This window comes from Gymnoscopelus microlampas (genome assembly GCF_963454915.1).
Source record: "Gymnoscopelus microlampas genome assembly, chromosome: 18".
NCBI classification, from domain to species: Eukaryota; Metazoa; Chordata; class Actinopteri; order Myctophiformes; family Myctophidae; genus Gymnoscopelus; species Gymnoscopelus microlampas.
The window spans coordinates 10,995,146-11,011,089 of record NC_139955.1 but is presented as its reverse complement, the minus strand read 5'-3'; the positions used below and the strand labels follow the sequence as shown (position 1 = coordinate 11,011,089).

General features: G+C 40.0%; 1 protein-coding gene across 2 annotated transcripts; it reads right to left on the bottom strand.

Annotated features, from left to right (window-relative positions):
- Window positions 1–3,014: 3,014 nt before the first annotated feature.
- On the bottom strand, window positions 3,015–15,002 carry xiap (X-linked inhibitor of apoptosis). Of its 2 annotated transcripts, XM_084041129.1 has the most exons (9): window positions 14,803–15,002; window positions 8,471–8,758; window positions 7,815–8,373; window positions 7,488–7,587; window positions 7,264–7,342; window positions 5,495–5,534; window positions 5,245–5,400; window positions 4,752–4,809; window positions 4,086–4,176 (listed from the first exon to the last, which is right to left on the bottom strand). In XM_084041129.1, coding segments are annotated over exons 2-9 (1,236 nt in total). In that variant the 5' UTR covers window positions 8,714–8,758; window positions 14,803–15,002; the 3' UTR covers window positions 4,086–4,175. The 2 variants fall into 2 exon arrangements, with proteins under 2 accessions (XP_083897254.1, XP_083897255.1); XM_084041128.1 differs by lacking the exon at window positions 4,752–4,809 and having other exon boundaries at window positions 3,015–4,176; window positions 14,803–14,999.
- Between the last annotated feature and the right edge of the window lie 942 nt (window positions 15,003–15,944).

Here is a 15,944-nt window from a genome sequence, read left to right as displayed (position 1 = left end):
TTCGACGACCTGAGGAAGGGGGGGAAACTGGAGCACAGCTGCCACCTAGCGGCCACAATGGGCACCGCCCGCCATAAACCGTGAATCGACTGACACCTAGCGGCGAATGACCTGAAGTACAGCTGTCAACATTGAGCAAAGCGAGTTATATAATATTATTGTAAACGTTTCGCACCCCGAGCTGGAGGCGTGGATTCATATCCCACTTCCAGTGGTGTAAAGTAACTAAGTACATGTACTCAAGTACTGTACTTAAGTAACATTTTTAGGTATTTTTTACTTTACTGGAGTATTTCCAATTTTCAGTACTTTTACTTCTACTCCAATAGCTGTAGAATACAACTCTCGTAGACGTATTTATGATTCTTACGTTTTCAATCTACGAGAGTTGTAGGGTTCACCCCCCATGGACACAGGGACTTTCAGCACTATACCCCGTAGACACTCCAAACATGTACAAATTGAAAATAAAGGTGCTTACCCCCACGCCCCAAATGTTAACTCTCGCTACGGGGTAGTAGTTTAATGTAATAATCCATATCTTTCAATAAAGAAGTGTTTTAATGCCGTCTGTGGCCGATTCTGTTGCAAGTTCCCAATGGGCGGTAGTGACGCGCCCATCTGGTGAAACCCGGAATTACACTCAATGTAAAAAGGAAGTAAACGAGGGGGAAAAAATGGCGTTCGGCCACAGACTGCATTAAAACACTTCTTTATTGAAATATATGGATTATTACATTAAACTACTACCCCGTAGCGAGAGTTAACATTTGTTGCGTGGGGGTGTGCACCTTTATTTTCAATGTGTACATGTTTGGGGTGTCTACGGGGTATAGTGCTGGAAGTCCCTGTGTCCATGGGGGGTGTACCCTACAACTCTCGTAGATTTAAAACGTCCGAATCATAAATACGTCTACGAGAGCTGTATTCTACAGCTAACTCCACTACATCTCAGAGGCAGATATTGTACTTTTACTCCACTACAATTATTTGAAAGCTTTAGTTACTAGTTATTTTGTAGATTTTGATTATTATTACAAAACATACATTAACCACTTCAGCCCTATTTAAAATTTTGAAAAATAGCCGATCTACAAGCTCACAACATGTCACATGCTGGGACTTGTTGTGAGCTTGTAGATCTGCTATTTTCGAAAGATTTTGTATACATTGTATACACCTTGTGAAACGGGACATTCTGCATAATACATAGTACTTTTGGTACTTTACATTTTGATACGTTTGTACTATTACTTAGTACAAAAAACGTATTATAAATGTAGCCTACATTTTAAATTCCAGACTTTTACTTGTAACTGAGTATTTCTACATTGCAGCATTGATACTTTTACTTAAGTAGAAATTTGAGGTATTTTCCCACCACTGCCCACTTCTGACAGCAATATAACTGTACGCACCCCGATGTGGAGACGCACTAGCCTACGGCCTAGAGCATTGGTTCTCAAAGTGGGGTCCGGGGACCCCCAGGGGTACTTGAGGGGGTTCCAGGGGGTCCCCAGCTAAATGATGGACAGGAACCAAATGGACCCTTATGGGTGTGTAACTCTGAGAGTGTACAAATGGCTAGGCTACAGATCTCAGAGTTAAATTAACATTGATTATGATTATACAATATGAATTGGGGTCCCAGAGGTATAAATGCCATTAAATCCGTAGCCTATAATGCATGTTAAACTGGGGGTCCTTGAAATTAAAATGGTTGAGAATCACTGCTAGAGAGCCGTAAAAACCTTCTCTTATTGGGGTCCCTGGCTTATCCTTTCAAATGGGGGTCCGTGGGGTAATAAGTGTCAATTTGGGGGTCCTTGACATGAAAACTTTTGAGAACCACTGGCCTAGAGAGCCAGCTACCCCCATGGAGGAGCAAGTTCCGCCCGGGTCTTTTGCGGGGTCGCTACTCGCTACATTATCTCTACTTGAGAGCCTTCAATCACAACTCAGTGCCACTCGTTATATTTGTTTAGATCATGACCGTCTAGTATTTAAGTGTATGTCGTGTATGTCCTACATCATGATTTGTGTGCATGGGGATCTCATCTTAAACAAGCTCAGTGCTTAATGAGACCTTGTATTGTGAATTTGTACTTCCATGTACTGATGTTCTCATGTCTTACTAAATAAAGCCTACATCAATCAATCAATCAAGTTTTCTCGAACTTAATTATCAATCCTGCCCAATTTTGGGCTTGAGAAAAGGTATTAATCGTCCTTATATTTCATCTCATATTATGCAACACACGTTGACAGGACAAATTATATAACTACGTTTGGAGTTACATTACAACTATACTGGTTCATTTCAAAGTAAATAGGTCGGAGAGGCTTGTCGGTATTTGGATTGCCTTCAACTTATATTAATGGTGTATTTTAACTCCTCTCATACTTTAATATAGTATTTCTGTAAAAACAAAGTATATAGCTCTAGCACTAGCTTCTGTGTCAGTACCAGTGGGGTGCCCTGTGGAACTCCACATTTAGGTATATACTTGATGTCAATTATCTCCATAGTTGGGAAAAGTTTGGGGGGCATATGCAGACAAAACGATGTTCTAGATGGGTGACCCCCCTTCACTGTTACACCGTAACAAAGTTTATTTTGATGGAGATTTTTTTGGAATAATCTCACGAACGCCCAGGATTCGACTAAAGAAAAACAATTATGAATTTGGGGTGAAGATATATTTTTAACTCATCAGGCTGAGGCTGTGAGCCACTCTGCTACACCTCCAGCAGTTTGGTGTCTGAGTTAGCCTTCTTAAATTCACTTTATGGATTATATTCCCTTCCCTCCAGTTTATTTCCTAACTTAACTCAGTAAACCATTTGATTAAATGACAATATATGAATGACATACTACTTTTAAGTTATTACACTTTGTGTATTAGTAGCACTGTAAATGAGGCTTGGTCAGGAAAAAAAAACATAACCTAACTTTATATGATTCTATTCTACAAACAAATCCCCAATAAAAAACAACAAAGAAAACATTTTAAATCAAGTAGTTTAAATTTATTTCACACAAATGCAAAGCTGCATGACGGAATGGAACGGGAGATGTGACCCAGAGTGACAGATGACAGAGACAAAAAAAACAGTAGAAACTGACTCAAGTCTACAGATGTCAACAGCAGCAAGAAACACTGAGAAAAAGAAACCCCTAAAAGTCTAAAACTGAAAGCACACCCAGCAAAAACAATATGAAGAGTGACATACATAAAAGGACCTTACATCCACCACCATAAAATCCGGATAAAATGTCAAAATTAAATAATTAAATGACACACATTATGTTTAGCACTAACTTGGAAAAAAGGCACCTCTGGCAAGCAAAACAAAATGGGTCAGAGTGTTATCACGGTGTCCTTTGGTGTCCTTTAGTGTCCTTTAGTGTCTACATACACGGCTCACCAAAGACCTTATGAATCTGTGTCATGCACAATATCAACAAGAAAGGTTTATCATCATATTGTGAAAATGTAGCCATCTTGTGCCCTTTTCCCTTTATCATATATACATATGTGTACAGAATGATTTTTTTTGTATTATAATACAACTCTATATACATTAGATTTTAGGAGAGAGTGTTATAAAAATAATAATCAGTTGACAAAGCAGCATAAATTAGTCCTCATTCCAGAGCCTGGTTAAAGGCTTATTTATATTTCATTGAACGACCGCGTTGTATTTTCAAATGAAACAAGTTCTTTGCATGAATAACATTTTATGTACAACACAGTCTTTCAAGAAAGTATAAATTAGCAATAACCAATTAAACCCAAAGTACTTTGTTGACCAGGGTCTATAATTAGTACCCTACTTTTTTTTCCCTCTAGTCTACACCAAATCTCTTCGCTGAAAATAGCTGATCTATAAGCTAACAACGCATCGAACGTTCACCCACTTTTACCCAATGTTCGCCTATTATGGCATGCCCAGAATAGGGACGGTAGGTTTCATGTGGTTAAGCAATATACGTCTTGAGCTTCTGTGTGATGGCACCGCAGCAGATGGGACACTTGTTGAGGGGCTCAGCACACTCCTTGCAGGTGACCAAGTGACCACAAGGGATGAAGACAATACAGATGTCCCTGTCCATACATATTTTGCATTGTTTTTCCCTCTGCAGCTCTCGTAGTTTCTCCAACGGATCCTCATCTGAAAGGCAGAATTATAAGTACTTTGAGGGACATTCTACAGGTGATTAGCACCGTCCGATACCGATGATCTATTATAACAGAAGCTTGACTGGTTATAGATGTGTTGTTCTTTTTCTTGTCTAAACCATACTGTAGAAAAAAATACCGTATACAGTATAGATGGCATATGTTTCAAAAAATACATACAGCCATGCCTCCTAATGCATGAGGGTCAGCTTGCCGCAACTCCACAACAAGAAATATCCCTTTGTTTTAAATAAGAAGAGACAAAAACCTTTTTTCTGTTTATAATCATTACGGTTAGCTGGCTATGCAAGATATCAGACTGTGTTAATCACTTTACTACTTGTTTCCTGGTTTCCTTTGTGACCTTTTTATTATTTAACTTTAAAGCCTTTTGTATTAATCTTACTTTAAATCAATACATTTTAGCCTTCAACTTTATTGTCACATCACAAGCTTACGATCTGCAGAAATCAATCTACAGTAAAACAACTGAAGTTGCAACTTCTCATGACAAATGTTAATTAAACTAGGACTAACTGTTATTGGAGGATAGATATGATACCATACCATAAAGTTTTGGTCAAGAAGACATTTGATTTAAAGCTGCAATCCAGAACTTGTTTGTCTGTGTGCATAAATAAAATGTTATTTAGACCAAAGTGCATGGTAGAATATGTTAATACAATATAATTATAACTAACACATCTGCAGTGGTTGGAGGTGGTCTCAATGCCCTTCTATTGAGAAATGTAGACCCGGGCTGTGTTCAGGTAGGACACCTACTGGTTGATAAGTGGTATTGCCTGAAGCACAAAGCACTAGCTCATTGGTAGAAATTGGGTTTGAATCCAGGAAGGGCATTGCAGCTTTAAAAACAAATGGGAGGCCATCCTAAACTAATATAAATAATTAATCAATCAATCATTCATAGAGGAAGCCAAGGAATACAAAGGCAGTCTTGCAGATGGAGACAGACTAAATAAAATGAAACTTTACATGTACATGGTGATTCCGATGAGAATATGCAAGACATCTGCAACACTGCAGCAAGATAAAGTACCTTGGGACTCTGGGTTGAGACAGTCCTGGATAAAGGCCTCCAGGTTGGGGTAGCCTGACCCAGTTCTGCTCATCTTCTCCTGGATAGTTCTCTCTATCACAATGGGGTCCAGGCCCATCTCGAGAGCCTTCTGAGCCATTTCTGACTGCAGCACATCTGGACAAAAACACAGAGATATTTTTTACGAGAAAATTAAATAAGTAAATCAATATATGATTAAATAGAAGATGGCATAAAATTAAATGTTTACCATTTTGATGACTTGAAAATCCATTCTGATGACCTGATGTCTGTAGAGGAAAAAACGTTTATTTCATTATCATTACCGGAATTATTAACTCAAAGGTTAACCTCAGCTAACATCAGCCGTTAAGGTAATTAACCAATAATGCACAAGAGGGAGTGCTATACGACGAGATTTTGGCACCGATGTGCTCCGAGTGTTGCATATCGACATTAAATGGCATAGCACAATCATGAGTGTATTATACCATTGTTTCATTGTGTAATATATAAGAAAAGGAAAAATACTTTGATACTAACAGCTGGCGGCAGTCATTGAAATTGCAAGGTGGCACTCTGGCAGGTAAGGTAACGGAGTGCTGTTATCATGAGCTACTGGCACTTACACCAGTGGTTCCCAAACACTGGGTTGGGACCCATTTGCGTGTCACAGACCCCTTTTTATGGGTTGCAAGAAGATAGCCCTTTTTTTGGTTTTCTACAATTTCTTTACAATTATTATCATTTCAAAATATTTTCAAAAATCCCCCCTCAAACATTTTCATAAATTATTCAAAATAATTTCATACATAAATAAATAAGAAATCCCAGATCTTCAATTGACCCACGCCGTTCCCATGCGAATTCTGAGATCCACAGAATTTGATTTATTCCCTATGTAGCTTTTCATGTAATTATTCCAACTACGCTACTCAGTGGCTACTAGCCTGATAAACCCTCCCTCCGGAAATCTCATTTGTAATTTATTTCAGAAGCGAGTCTGGCATGATCGCCCATTCGGTAATTTGGCTGTGGGCTGGAGTTGGGCGGGAGTAATACCGTTGACTGACAACCCCTTCAGCCAATCAGCAGTGTTCCCCTTCAGCCAGTGCATTTTTACCACCTCCAGACTAATGTCATGCAACGGGACTTTTGAGTCGGCCATGCCCAAAATAGGTTGCCTTATCCGGATACATGCGTGCCACTGCCCGCCCCTGCCGGTTCTCTGAATTTTTATTTTTAAATAGGCTCTCTCATGATTAATTGACCACATATATGAAGTTGAACAACTAAATTCTATCCAAATAATATATATATAAAAGTAAATTCCGTGCCTCAAAATAGAAGTTTGACGCTTTGGCATTTGCCTCCTTATTAGCTCGTAGACTGATTCTCTTAAATTGGAAGTCCGACAAAGCACCCTCTTTCTCGCAATGGCTAAAAGAAGTCTTGTCTTTCCTACCTCTTGAGAAACTCAGGTATAGAGTGCATAGAGCCCGCAACAACTTTATTTTAGCTTGGAGTCCCTTTGTTGATTTTGTTGAAGAATTTTCCTTTAACTAAAACTGTTCAGTTAATTGTTATTATTATTTTTGTACATATTTTATCTGTGTCCGACTTGTGATGTGAAGAACTGTCCCTGTTATATAGAATAAGGAGAGGTATCTCTGTCTAGAACTGTGAGAATTGTGTTTTGATTGTAATCTTGTCCCACTGCTTTGTTTTTTTTTGTTTTTTCTTTGGAGCCTAAGGGGGGAGGGGGGAGGGGGGGGGGGGGGGGTTGTATGTGTGTCTATATAGTCTTGTATGTTATATCAACGCGATCTCTTTTTTTGTATAAAATGCTATACATTTATACGTGTATATTCGTGTATGTAACATAAAAACTGTAAAATAAAGTCGTAAAAAAAAAAAAAAAATAGAAGTTTGAGAGCGTTTTGAAGTTTAAAAGAGTAGAAAACACTGCGGTCAAAAAAGATGGCTGCCGTTCGTTGAATAAATGATAAAATTGCTTACAGCTCTGTTTCGTCGAGGGTGTTGTAGCTGAACACTGTTGACAAACTCCTGTCCCTTTTCTGTCAGCAGGAAACTGCACCTGGTTTAGAGAGGAGAGGGAGTGAAGAGTGATAATAATAATAATAATAATAACAATAACTTGAATTTATATAGCGCCTTTCTGAAACCCAAGAACGCTTTGAAGAGTGGAGTGAAGAGGAGAGGAGAGGAGAGAGGAGACTTACCCAGGATAGTGTTTGGCATGTTCCTCCCATGGGTCTTCTTCTGGTTGCCAGCCTTTCAGACCTCCACCACAGCTGAAACACGTCACCATGTCTCGTACTCCTACAATACGAAATGAAATGACCAACTGTTCCTTTGAGCTTGCTAAGATGTAATCCCAAATTTTATAGCCTCCGATTAGTCAACATAACTTTAGTGAATTTATTGATTTTGATACCAGCAACCTTTGCATACATTAATTGTTACCCTCAAAATATTTTCATTTTAAATCAACACTTGAAAGTTATGCTCGAGATTTCTCCAAGCCCAGAACTATCACATGTACGAACCTTTGCTGTAGAAGCCAGCCGCGGCCAGTCTCTCGGGGTCAATGAGGTGTTGGACATCTTGAAAGCTCCTAAGCCTCTCTTCATAGCTGCCCATAGGAACAGCAGGGCTTGTGCGTTGGCTGATCCCTCCCTCCTCCGTCTCCATAACCCTAAGGGAAGGGATGTTGCCCACATCGTGCCCCAGGATGAAGAAGCAGTGAGGGAAGTGTTTGGAGTGTTCTCCCCAGGCTGTGTCACCTGCCTCCCAGCCTGCCAGCATTTGCCCACAACAGAAACACTGCACCTTGTCCCCATCCCCCAGGTAGTAGAGACCTGCTTCTGCCAGATCCAAGGGCCTCACAGGGGCAGCGGAGGGCCACGAGGCAAAGGTCGCCAGCCGGGAGTCCTCGCTGATCATGTGGGGGGCTTTGGGGTAGGGGGTCTGATCGACCACCTCCCCCGTCCTCAGACGAAACTCCATGTCCTCCATTTCCTCATTGTAGGGGGAGCCATTAGACAGTGACTCTGGGTTGACATTGGACCTGTGTGTGCACCTGAGAAACTTGCATGATGGGGAAACCTGGAGTGCAATGAAAATATGAGTTAGGGGGGTATTATATTTGGTAGGAACCAGAAATTAAATTTCTAATTAGATTTTGTTTTTATTTTATTTTCACCTCTTTGTGTCGTTCTACAGGCATGTCTTCCCCACACCAGTTTTCCACGGTCTTCTGACAGCTGAAGCAGCGAACACGGTCAGCGTGGCCAGTGAAATAGAAGCCGGCACGGGCCAGCCTCTCTGCTGACAGCTGCTGGGCCAGGCTGGAACCACGGAACGAGGCTAGACGACTGTTCATCAAAGACCAGTCAGTAGCAGCGTTATCTGCCTCCAAGTCACCGTCTTGTGTGAGGTAAGACATCTTATAGCCTGGGTTCTGCTGAGATGAACAGAGACGACAGAAGACCTGAAGACAAAAGACAAGAGAATTCTATTATACATAGGTATGGTTTATTAGGCAGGTTCTTTTTTGCACTGATGTATAGATGTTCATTATCATACCTTTTACAAAATGATCCTAAATTACCCTAAATTTTTACACATCCCCCATTACTGCCGCTTTCTTTTATAGGTTAGAATGTGGGTCCTGCCTGTAAAGATATGATAAGATATGATAAAGATGAACATATGTTCATCTTTATCATATCTTCTTTTTTTTAATTTACAACCCAGTATAAGTTCTATTAATCTTATTTTGTGTATTGATGTTGTAAGTAGTCTTGTAGAACACGCCACACTAACATGTAGCTGCTTTTACCTGTATGAGTGAGTGACAAATAAATTCTTGAAATCAAGCTCTGATGAAATCTAACAATGGAAAATCAAGATGTGATGAAAATTAAGACAATAAGTCTACACTGTACAAAGTGTAAGTCTGGTTTCAAATGTGTAAAAACAGGGAGATGTCTTGCAAAAGAGTGCAGTATATTTGGTGAGTACTGCAGTGCTCTGAATTTCCACTTCCAGCGCTTAAAATGATCTGTTGCCCTGCCTTTAACAATCAGCGGAAAATAAAGTCAAAGTATGTCAAACGAGGGTGTACTGTAAAGGAATTCCTTGGCTGGCCGCAGTGGTCTAATATTAGGCCACTGTGCCTTTAAAAGCAGCAGTCAGGCTGTGGTCACATGGAGGCGTTGGCTGTTCCATGTGAGGGAGGAGGAGTCGGATTGGCTCTCAGCACTGCACCCTGTGTGCAGCACTAGTACACACCCCTAGACACACACAGGAACACAAGGCACACCCAGCGCCAACTACCAGCAAAAGATCAACTCCTCCTCAAGGGAGAGATTTCATTTAATATACAATATGGAAAAAGCAATATTCAGATATCTAAATATTCTTATGTTCATTGCAGTGTTTCAACATCGTAAAGGAAAATCATTGTCCAGAACCTCTCCATTGCTATTAACTACCCCTTTAACCTGTGTTATTCAGCAGTCTGATGTTAGTGAATAAACACATTGAAATACATGGTGTATATTTAAAGTTTACAGAAAACATGCCAATATTCAGACAACATATGATTCATAAATAATATTATTATCCTATTATAATTCTAGTAAGCTCACGGTGGTGGTTGGTGGTGGTGGTGGTGGTTGGTGGTAGGGTGGACTCTTGATCAAACTGCGCATGCGTCGTTGTGTGCCAGGTTTCGCGAGAGAAACAAGCAGCGAGGTCTATGAAAACGAGGCCAAACCAAACGAACCCTATAACACCAACATTGGCCCTAAAGCGCTTACAATCGGCGGACATGGCAACACCGACTCTACACCATAGACTCCGCCCACTCTCTGCTGTGGAAAGTAAACACTCCAGATTTGTTTCCCCACACACGATGCACATTAGCTCCATAAAGAACGGTTCTATGTCGTTCTCTTCCAGGATCGGGCGAACGTCCGCCAAGGCTCCGCTGTTTACCCTTTTGTATACATCGTATCCCAAAACTAATGGTAGATTCTAAACCGCACGGATGTTTAAGGTTTGGTCGGCTGCATAATATTTTAGGTCGCCAGCGAAACTACCCGTTTAAATCGCTTATTTAGTCAGCCTGTGGCCATGTTTCCCATTGTAGCCAAACCGGGAGCAGTAGTGGCAGCGGACGTAGGGTTTTTTTCCGGGTTCAATGGGAAACATGGCCACAGGTTTCGCGAGAGAAACAAGCAACGAGGTCTATGAAAACGAGGCCAAACCAAACGAACCCCATACCACCAACATGCAACCTGATAATAATGTCCAAAGCATGTCTGTGTATGTTTACATCCATTACTGTGTTGGCGTTAGTTGGGATTAATGTTTATTAGCCAAACCAAGTTACTATGAGCCGTTAGCGTGATGCTAAGCTAACGGACGTTTGGCGCTAGCATGCGGCTAACGCTAATGCTAACGTCGTCATCGTGACTTAATCAACAATGTAAACGTTTCATCAACACACTTTATGAACCTTACTGTGGTTAATATTATCAGTGCTACCCAAGTAGTCCATTGAAAAGTATTATTTTGGTGTATTTTGTGTATTGTAACTTGGACACTGTAACTTAATGGTAGCTGGGGCGACGCGTTGTTGGCTCATGGTTCAGAATGCCTCATGGGTATTGTAGTCATTTACTGCTATTTCGGTTCTACTGTGATAGACTGTGCTACATTACCTGCTGTTTAATTGTGAATCATATATGCTATGAATATATGGTAATACAATGTTTATTTTCCTGTATTTCCAGGTTTATGACCTGAGTCATCTATGACCTGTGTGTCATCTGTGTGTCCAGTACTTTGTACTGTGTTGGTTAAAAAAGACAAAACACGAGTTGTGACAAAGACGTGTGATTCTCTGATTAATGTTGTTAGTGGTGTAAAATGCCATCAAAAATATACTCAAGCCTGCTGCAGGGCAACAGAAAATAGCAAGCCTATTTCGCTCTTTTATATAGCAAATTTTTCTATATATACGAGGGGACGCGCGCCCTTCACCGGGTATGGTGAAGGGCGCCCTTCACCGGGTATGGTCTAGTTTTTAGTGATTCTTACATTTTTTTTACGTGATTCTAAAGCTACAGTAACACGTTTTAAGTCATATTGCCCTTTTCCAGATGTAAGGCAATTGGACCCATAATGATAGATCACACACAGACCTGATATATTATCACCATGCAGCTGATAGAACAGTTAAATTGGAATAGCGTAGTGGCCTCCGGTTTGAGGGCAGTAACATGTTCATGTTTATTATGTAATGTACAAATGGCACTCTGGGATATGCTGTGACCCATAAGGGAACAAAGAGCTTAATGTGGCACTTTGTTAACGTCCGAGAGGACCATGTCTCGATGTAGACAATTTCTTACAAGCATATCCTGCGGCAGATTAAATGTGTTCCAACATTCTTCCTCAGACAATCAAGAAAGGAGATGTGTGAGAAATACAAGTGTTCTCTGTGGGGATTCCATGTTCTGATGAGAAACAACAAACCATCATGTCTGACGTTTGATTTATGTTGATATCCAAACTTGAAAAATCTTGCTTATAGGACTGGCCGATATCTACTACATTAAATATCACAATATTTGTTTAACCAAAATTACATCGCTTTCAATAATGTGACAATCATATTTTGAGGATTATTGTTGGTGATTTCAGAAGATATTTACAAACATTTTGGAAAGAATCATTAGTAATGTGGATATGATGATCAAACAGGGAGTGACATAAATTGCACTAAGCTAGAAGTCCAATACGTTCATAATGATAAAGTAAAGTGTAAAGCAACTCTTAAAGACATGATATAACCAAAACGGATGATAAAGTCTCATATCAAAATATCGATATTGTATCAATATGCATGTATCTCTAATGGGGCTGCGTCTGCACACAAGCCGCCTGATATAGGATGCATACACAAGCCAGTTTACAATATTAAGAATCTCATGACTGACAGAATATATTAAGGCCAAAGTGGCAATAAATGTCACCACGGCAAGATGTATAATGTACAGTAATAATTATGTTACAACTGAATATATCAGCCAACATAAGGCTTCAATCTAAATTGTCATTTAATCTGATATGTTATTGCATATTGGCTTTTTTCTTTTACTTTTCAAGTATCTTTCTCGTCATTTTTGTATCTGTTCTGAATGCATCCATGATTCATTCCTCAGCAGATGTACTGTAATGAAGAAATGCATGCAAAGGTGTACAGCCCTATTATTCATTACCAGCAGCAACAATTAGAATAAACATCAATATTGGCATATATGTTATATATAAAATCCATGTGTCAGGGAGGGTTCAGAGTGAAGGGAGGGTTACTCTGAAAGGTGTGTCAAAATTCTTCATATTCAACCATCCCGACTCCCATAGAGATGACCTCACAAACGTACACAACTTGCATCTGTCAGCCAAGCTCATTACAAAATACACCTAAAATGTGTACCTAATTCCCAAAGCATGAAGCATCATTTCCATAATCTAAGTAATGGGAGATGAGTAAGAGTTATGGATGACTTTGATGCAATCACAGGCGCAACAATGACATGTTCAATCAGCATCAATAGTTTCTTGATAACATTGAGGCCCAATCTTAACAGGTAGTTTGGACCTTTGAGCTGCCAATGATATCATTGGGGTTACACTGTAGGCACAAGTATTCTTTAAGAAACCATCACTAAAAGTGTGTCATACTATGATTGATTGCAGGTATATGAACCTATACAGGTGTTATACTTTTATCACGTATAATTATAATAAATGCCTGAGGACAGTCAGAACTATTGATCTTACACACTGAGTCAGAGTCATAGGGGTTAATGCATCCACCCACCCAGCTCAGTCAAATGTGTGCACAAAGTTGAAGAAAATATGCCTGAGGATGCATTCATAGCCATGTGATTTCAAGTCACACTGTATTGACTAACAGTGATGGAAGAAGTACTCACATGTTTTACTTTAGTAAAAGTATCAATACTGCAATGTAGATATACTCTGTTACAAGTAGAAGTCCCCTATTCAAAATGTAAAAGTACAAAAGTATCGGCATCAAAATATACTTAAAGTACCACCAGTAAAAGTACTCATTGTACAGAATGTCCCATTTCACAAGTTCAAAATGTATAAAAAAGATCTTTTGAAAATAGCCGATCTACAAGCTCACAATGAGTTGCTGACATGCTGAAAGCTGAATAAACATAAACATAAGTACTTGTGTAAATGTACTAGTGACTTTACACCACTGCACTGTATTGACTGGCCACGTACACTCTGGAAGCATCACAAGGCTTTATGATCCAACACAATGAGCCAGACAACAAACCCACCGACACGGTGGTCTCTGGTCTGTTTTGGTTCGTGTCAGTTTGACAGCTGGAATGTGGCGACGCAACAGCATGCAGGACCAGTGACGACTTACCGTTAGCATCGAACATATAGCCGTGGTTACCAAAATAAACACAAACCAGTAACTAGTGTGCAGTCCTGGAAAAAGTACTAACATTTTTGACTTAAGTAAAAGTACAATACTGCAGTGTAGAAATATACTCAAATGTACAACAATATTGGCATCAAAATGTACTTAATATACAAAATATACCAAAAGTGCTCATTATGCAGAATGTCCCATTTCACAAGTTCAACATGTACAAAAAAATATTTTGAAAATAGCAGATCTACAAGCTCACAATGCGTTGCTTGTAGATCTGCTATTTTAGAATGGCCGAAATGTATATAGGGATGAAGTGGTTCATGCATGTTTTGTAATAATAATAATCTAAATCTGCAAAGTAACTAGTAACTAAAGATGTCAAATAATTGTAGTGGAGTAAAAGTACAATATTTGCCTCTGAGATTAGAAGTAAAAGTATTGAAAATGGGAAATACTCCAGTAAAGTAAAAAAAAAAACTTAAAAGTGTACTTAACTTAAGTACAGTACTTGGGTAAATCAAATGTACTTAGTTACTTTACACCACTGCTAGTGTATAGGCTACTTGTGCAATTAGCCTACAATACCTTGGGCAAACGGGCACCAACGGTATTTAATGTGCCCCTTGATACTGTAGGTGCAGCTGCTGTAACGTTAATTAATGATGAGAAGGCGTGGGATCCAGGCAGTTAAAGGAGTGGTTCACCCCCAAAATTACTTATTTTATATCAATTAAACACACAAAAATGACAAAAAAATAAAAAATAAAAATCTCCATGAATTCAAGGCTTCATGGATGTGTGTGTGTAATTGATAGAAAATAAGTAATGTTTTGGGGTGAACTACTCCTTTAACGTTACGTTATATAAATACCTCAGAAATAGTATTTGTTATACCTCAACTAAACAAGGACCATGAATGGCACTAACACTTGTACTCTAACTTAAGTTAAAGGCACGTTTATAGACACATTAACGTTAGTAGCTACACATAATAATAACGTTACGGGGCAAAGCGTTGTTTTGGTTTCCACACAACTCACCGCGGACAGTTGTAAAGCGTCCCCCCCTCTGTCACTGTCTGTTGGTCCCTTATTGTCACCGTGTGAGAAGAACCGTGTCCTTTACAAACCAGTTTAAACCACAGTTATTATTTTCAAGCTAGATGTGACCTCCTGGTCGTCGTCGCTGCTAACCAGGAAGTCAGCGGCGCAGTTGTTGTGTGCAGTACTGCGCAGCAGCGCGCAAGCTCAACGCTTTTGCGCACCCCCGCTGACCGCATGCATGAATGAAATGGGGAATGTCTGTCTAGTATCAGAGGGGCGGGGCCAGTCTGCTGTGACACCATGGTGACTGTGACCATAGATAGGGTCCATTTGGTTCCATTTGTCACGGCTCTATGCACAGCAGCCATATTGGAAATAAATTGGGCCTCTTCTGACTTCCTTCACAGGTGTTACCAATGATACTAATGAAGGCTCTGTTCCATTCTGGTCAAACAGAGTCAGGGTGCTGATATTGTGCATGTTGGCTCACTAGAAATACTACTGGGTCTCAAAGTGTGGTCCAGGGACGCTCATGGTTGAGGTTGGGACCCTCATGGTTGAGGTTGGTGTAACTCTGAGTGTACAAATGGAACCAAATGGACCCTCCCGGGTCCATTTGGTTCCATTTGTACACTCTCAGAGTTATGGGGGTCCTTGAAATTAAAAAGTTTGAGAACCACTGTGCTACACTAAATGGAACAGAGCCTTCATTAGTGTCATTGGTAACACCTGTGAAGGAAGTAAGGAAGAGGCCCAATTTATTTCCAATATGGCTGCTGTGCATAGAGCCTAAAGGAACCTAGCCTTGTAAACCCTCCCTCCAGAAATCTCATTTGTAATTTGAGATTTTCCGGAGGGAGGGGCTTTACCAGGCTAGAAGGAACCCACAGAGTCCCTGGGATCCACTTTGAGAACCACTGGTCTAGTTCAGGGGTCTTCGACTTGGAGACAAAGCAGGGACTCCCAATATTGTGTAAAATGAATGTATTATTATTATTTTGTATTTTATTCCATGCTCTTGAAGAGGTTTTCAAAGGTTTTCCAACGTTAGCTCAACCATAGCTTATCAATGTCTGTTGATGATGAGAGATTTGATACTAGCTTGGAAGTATTCCACTGGCTTTTCTGCCCTCTACAAC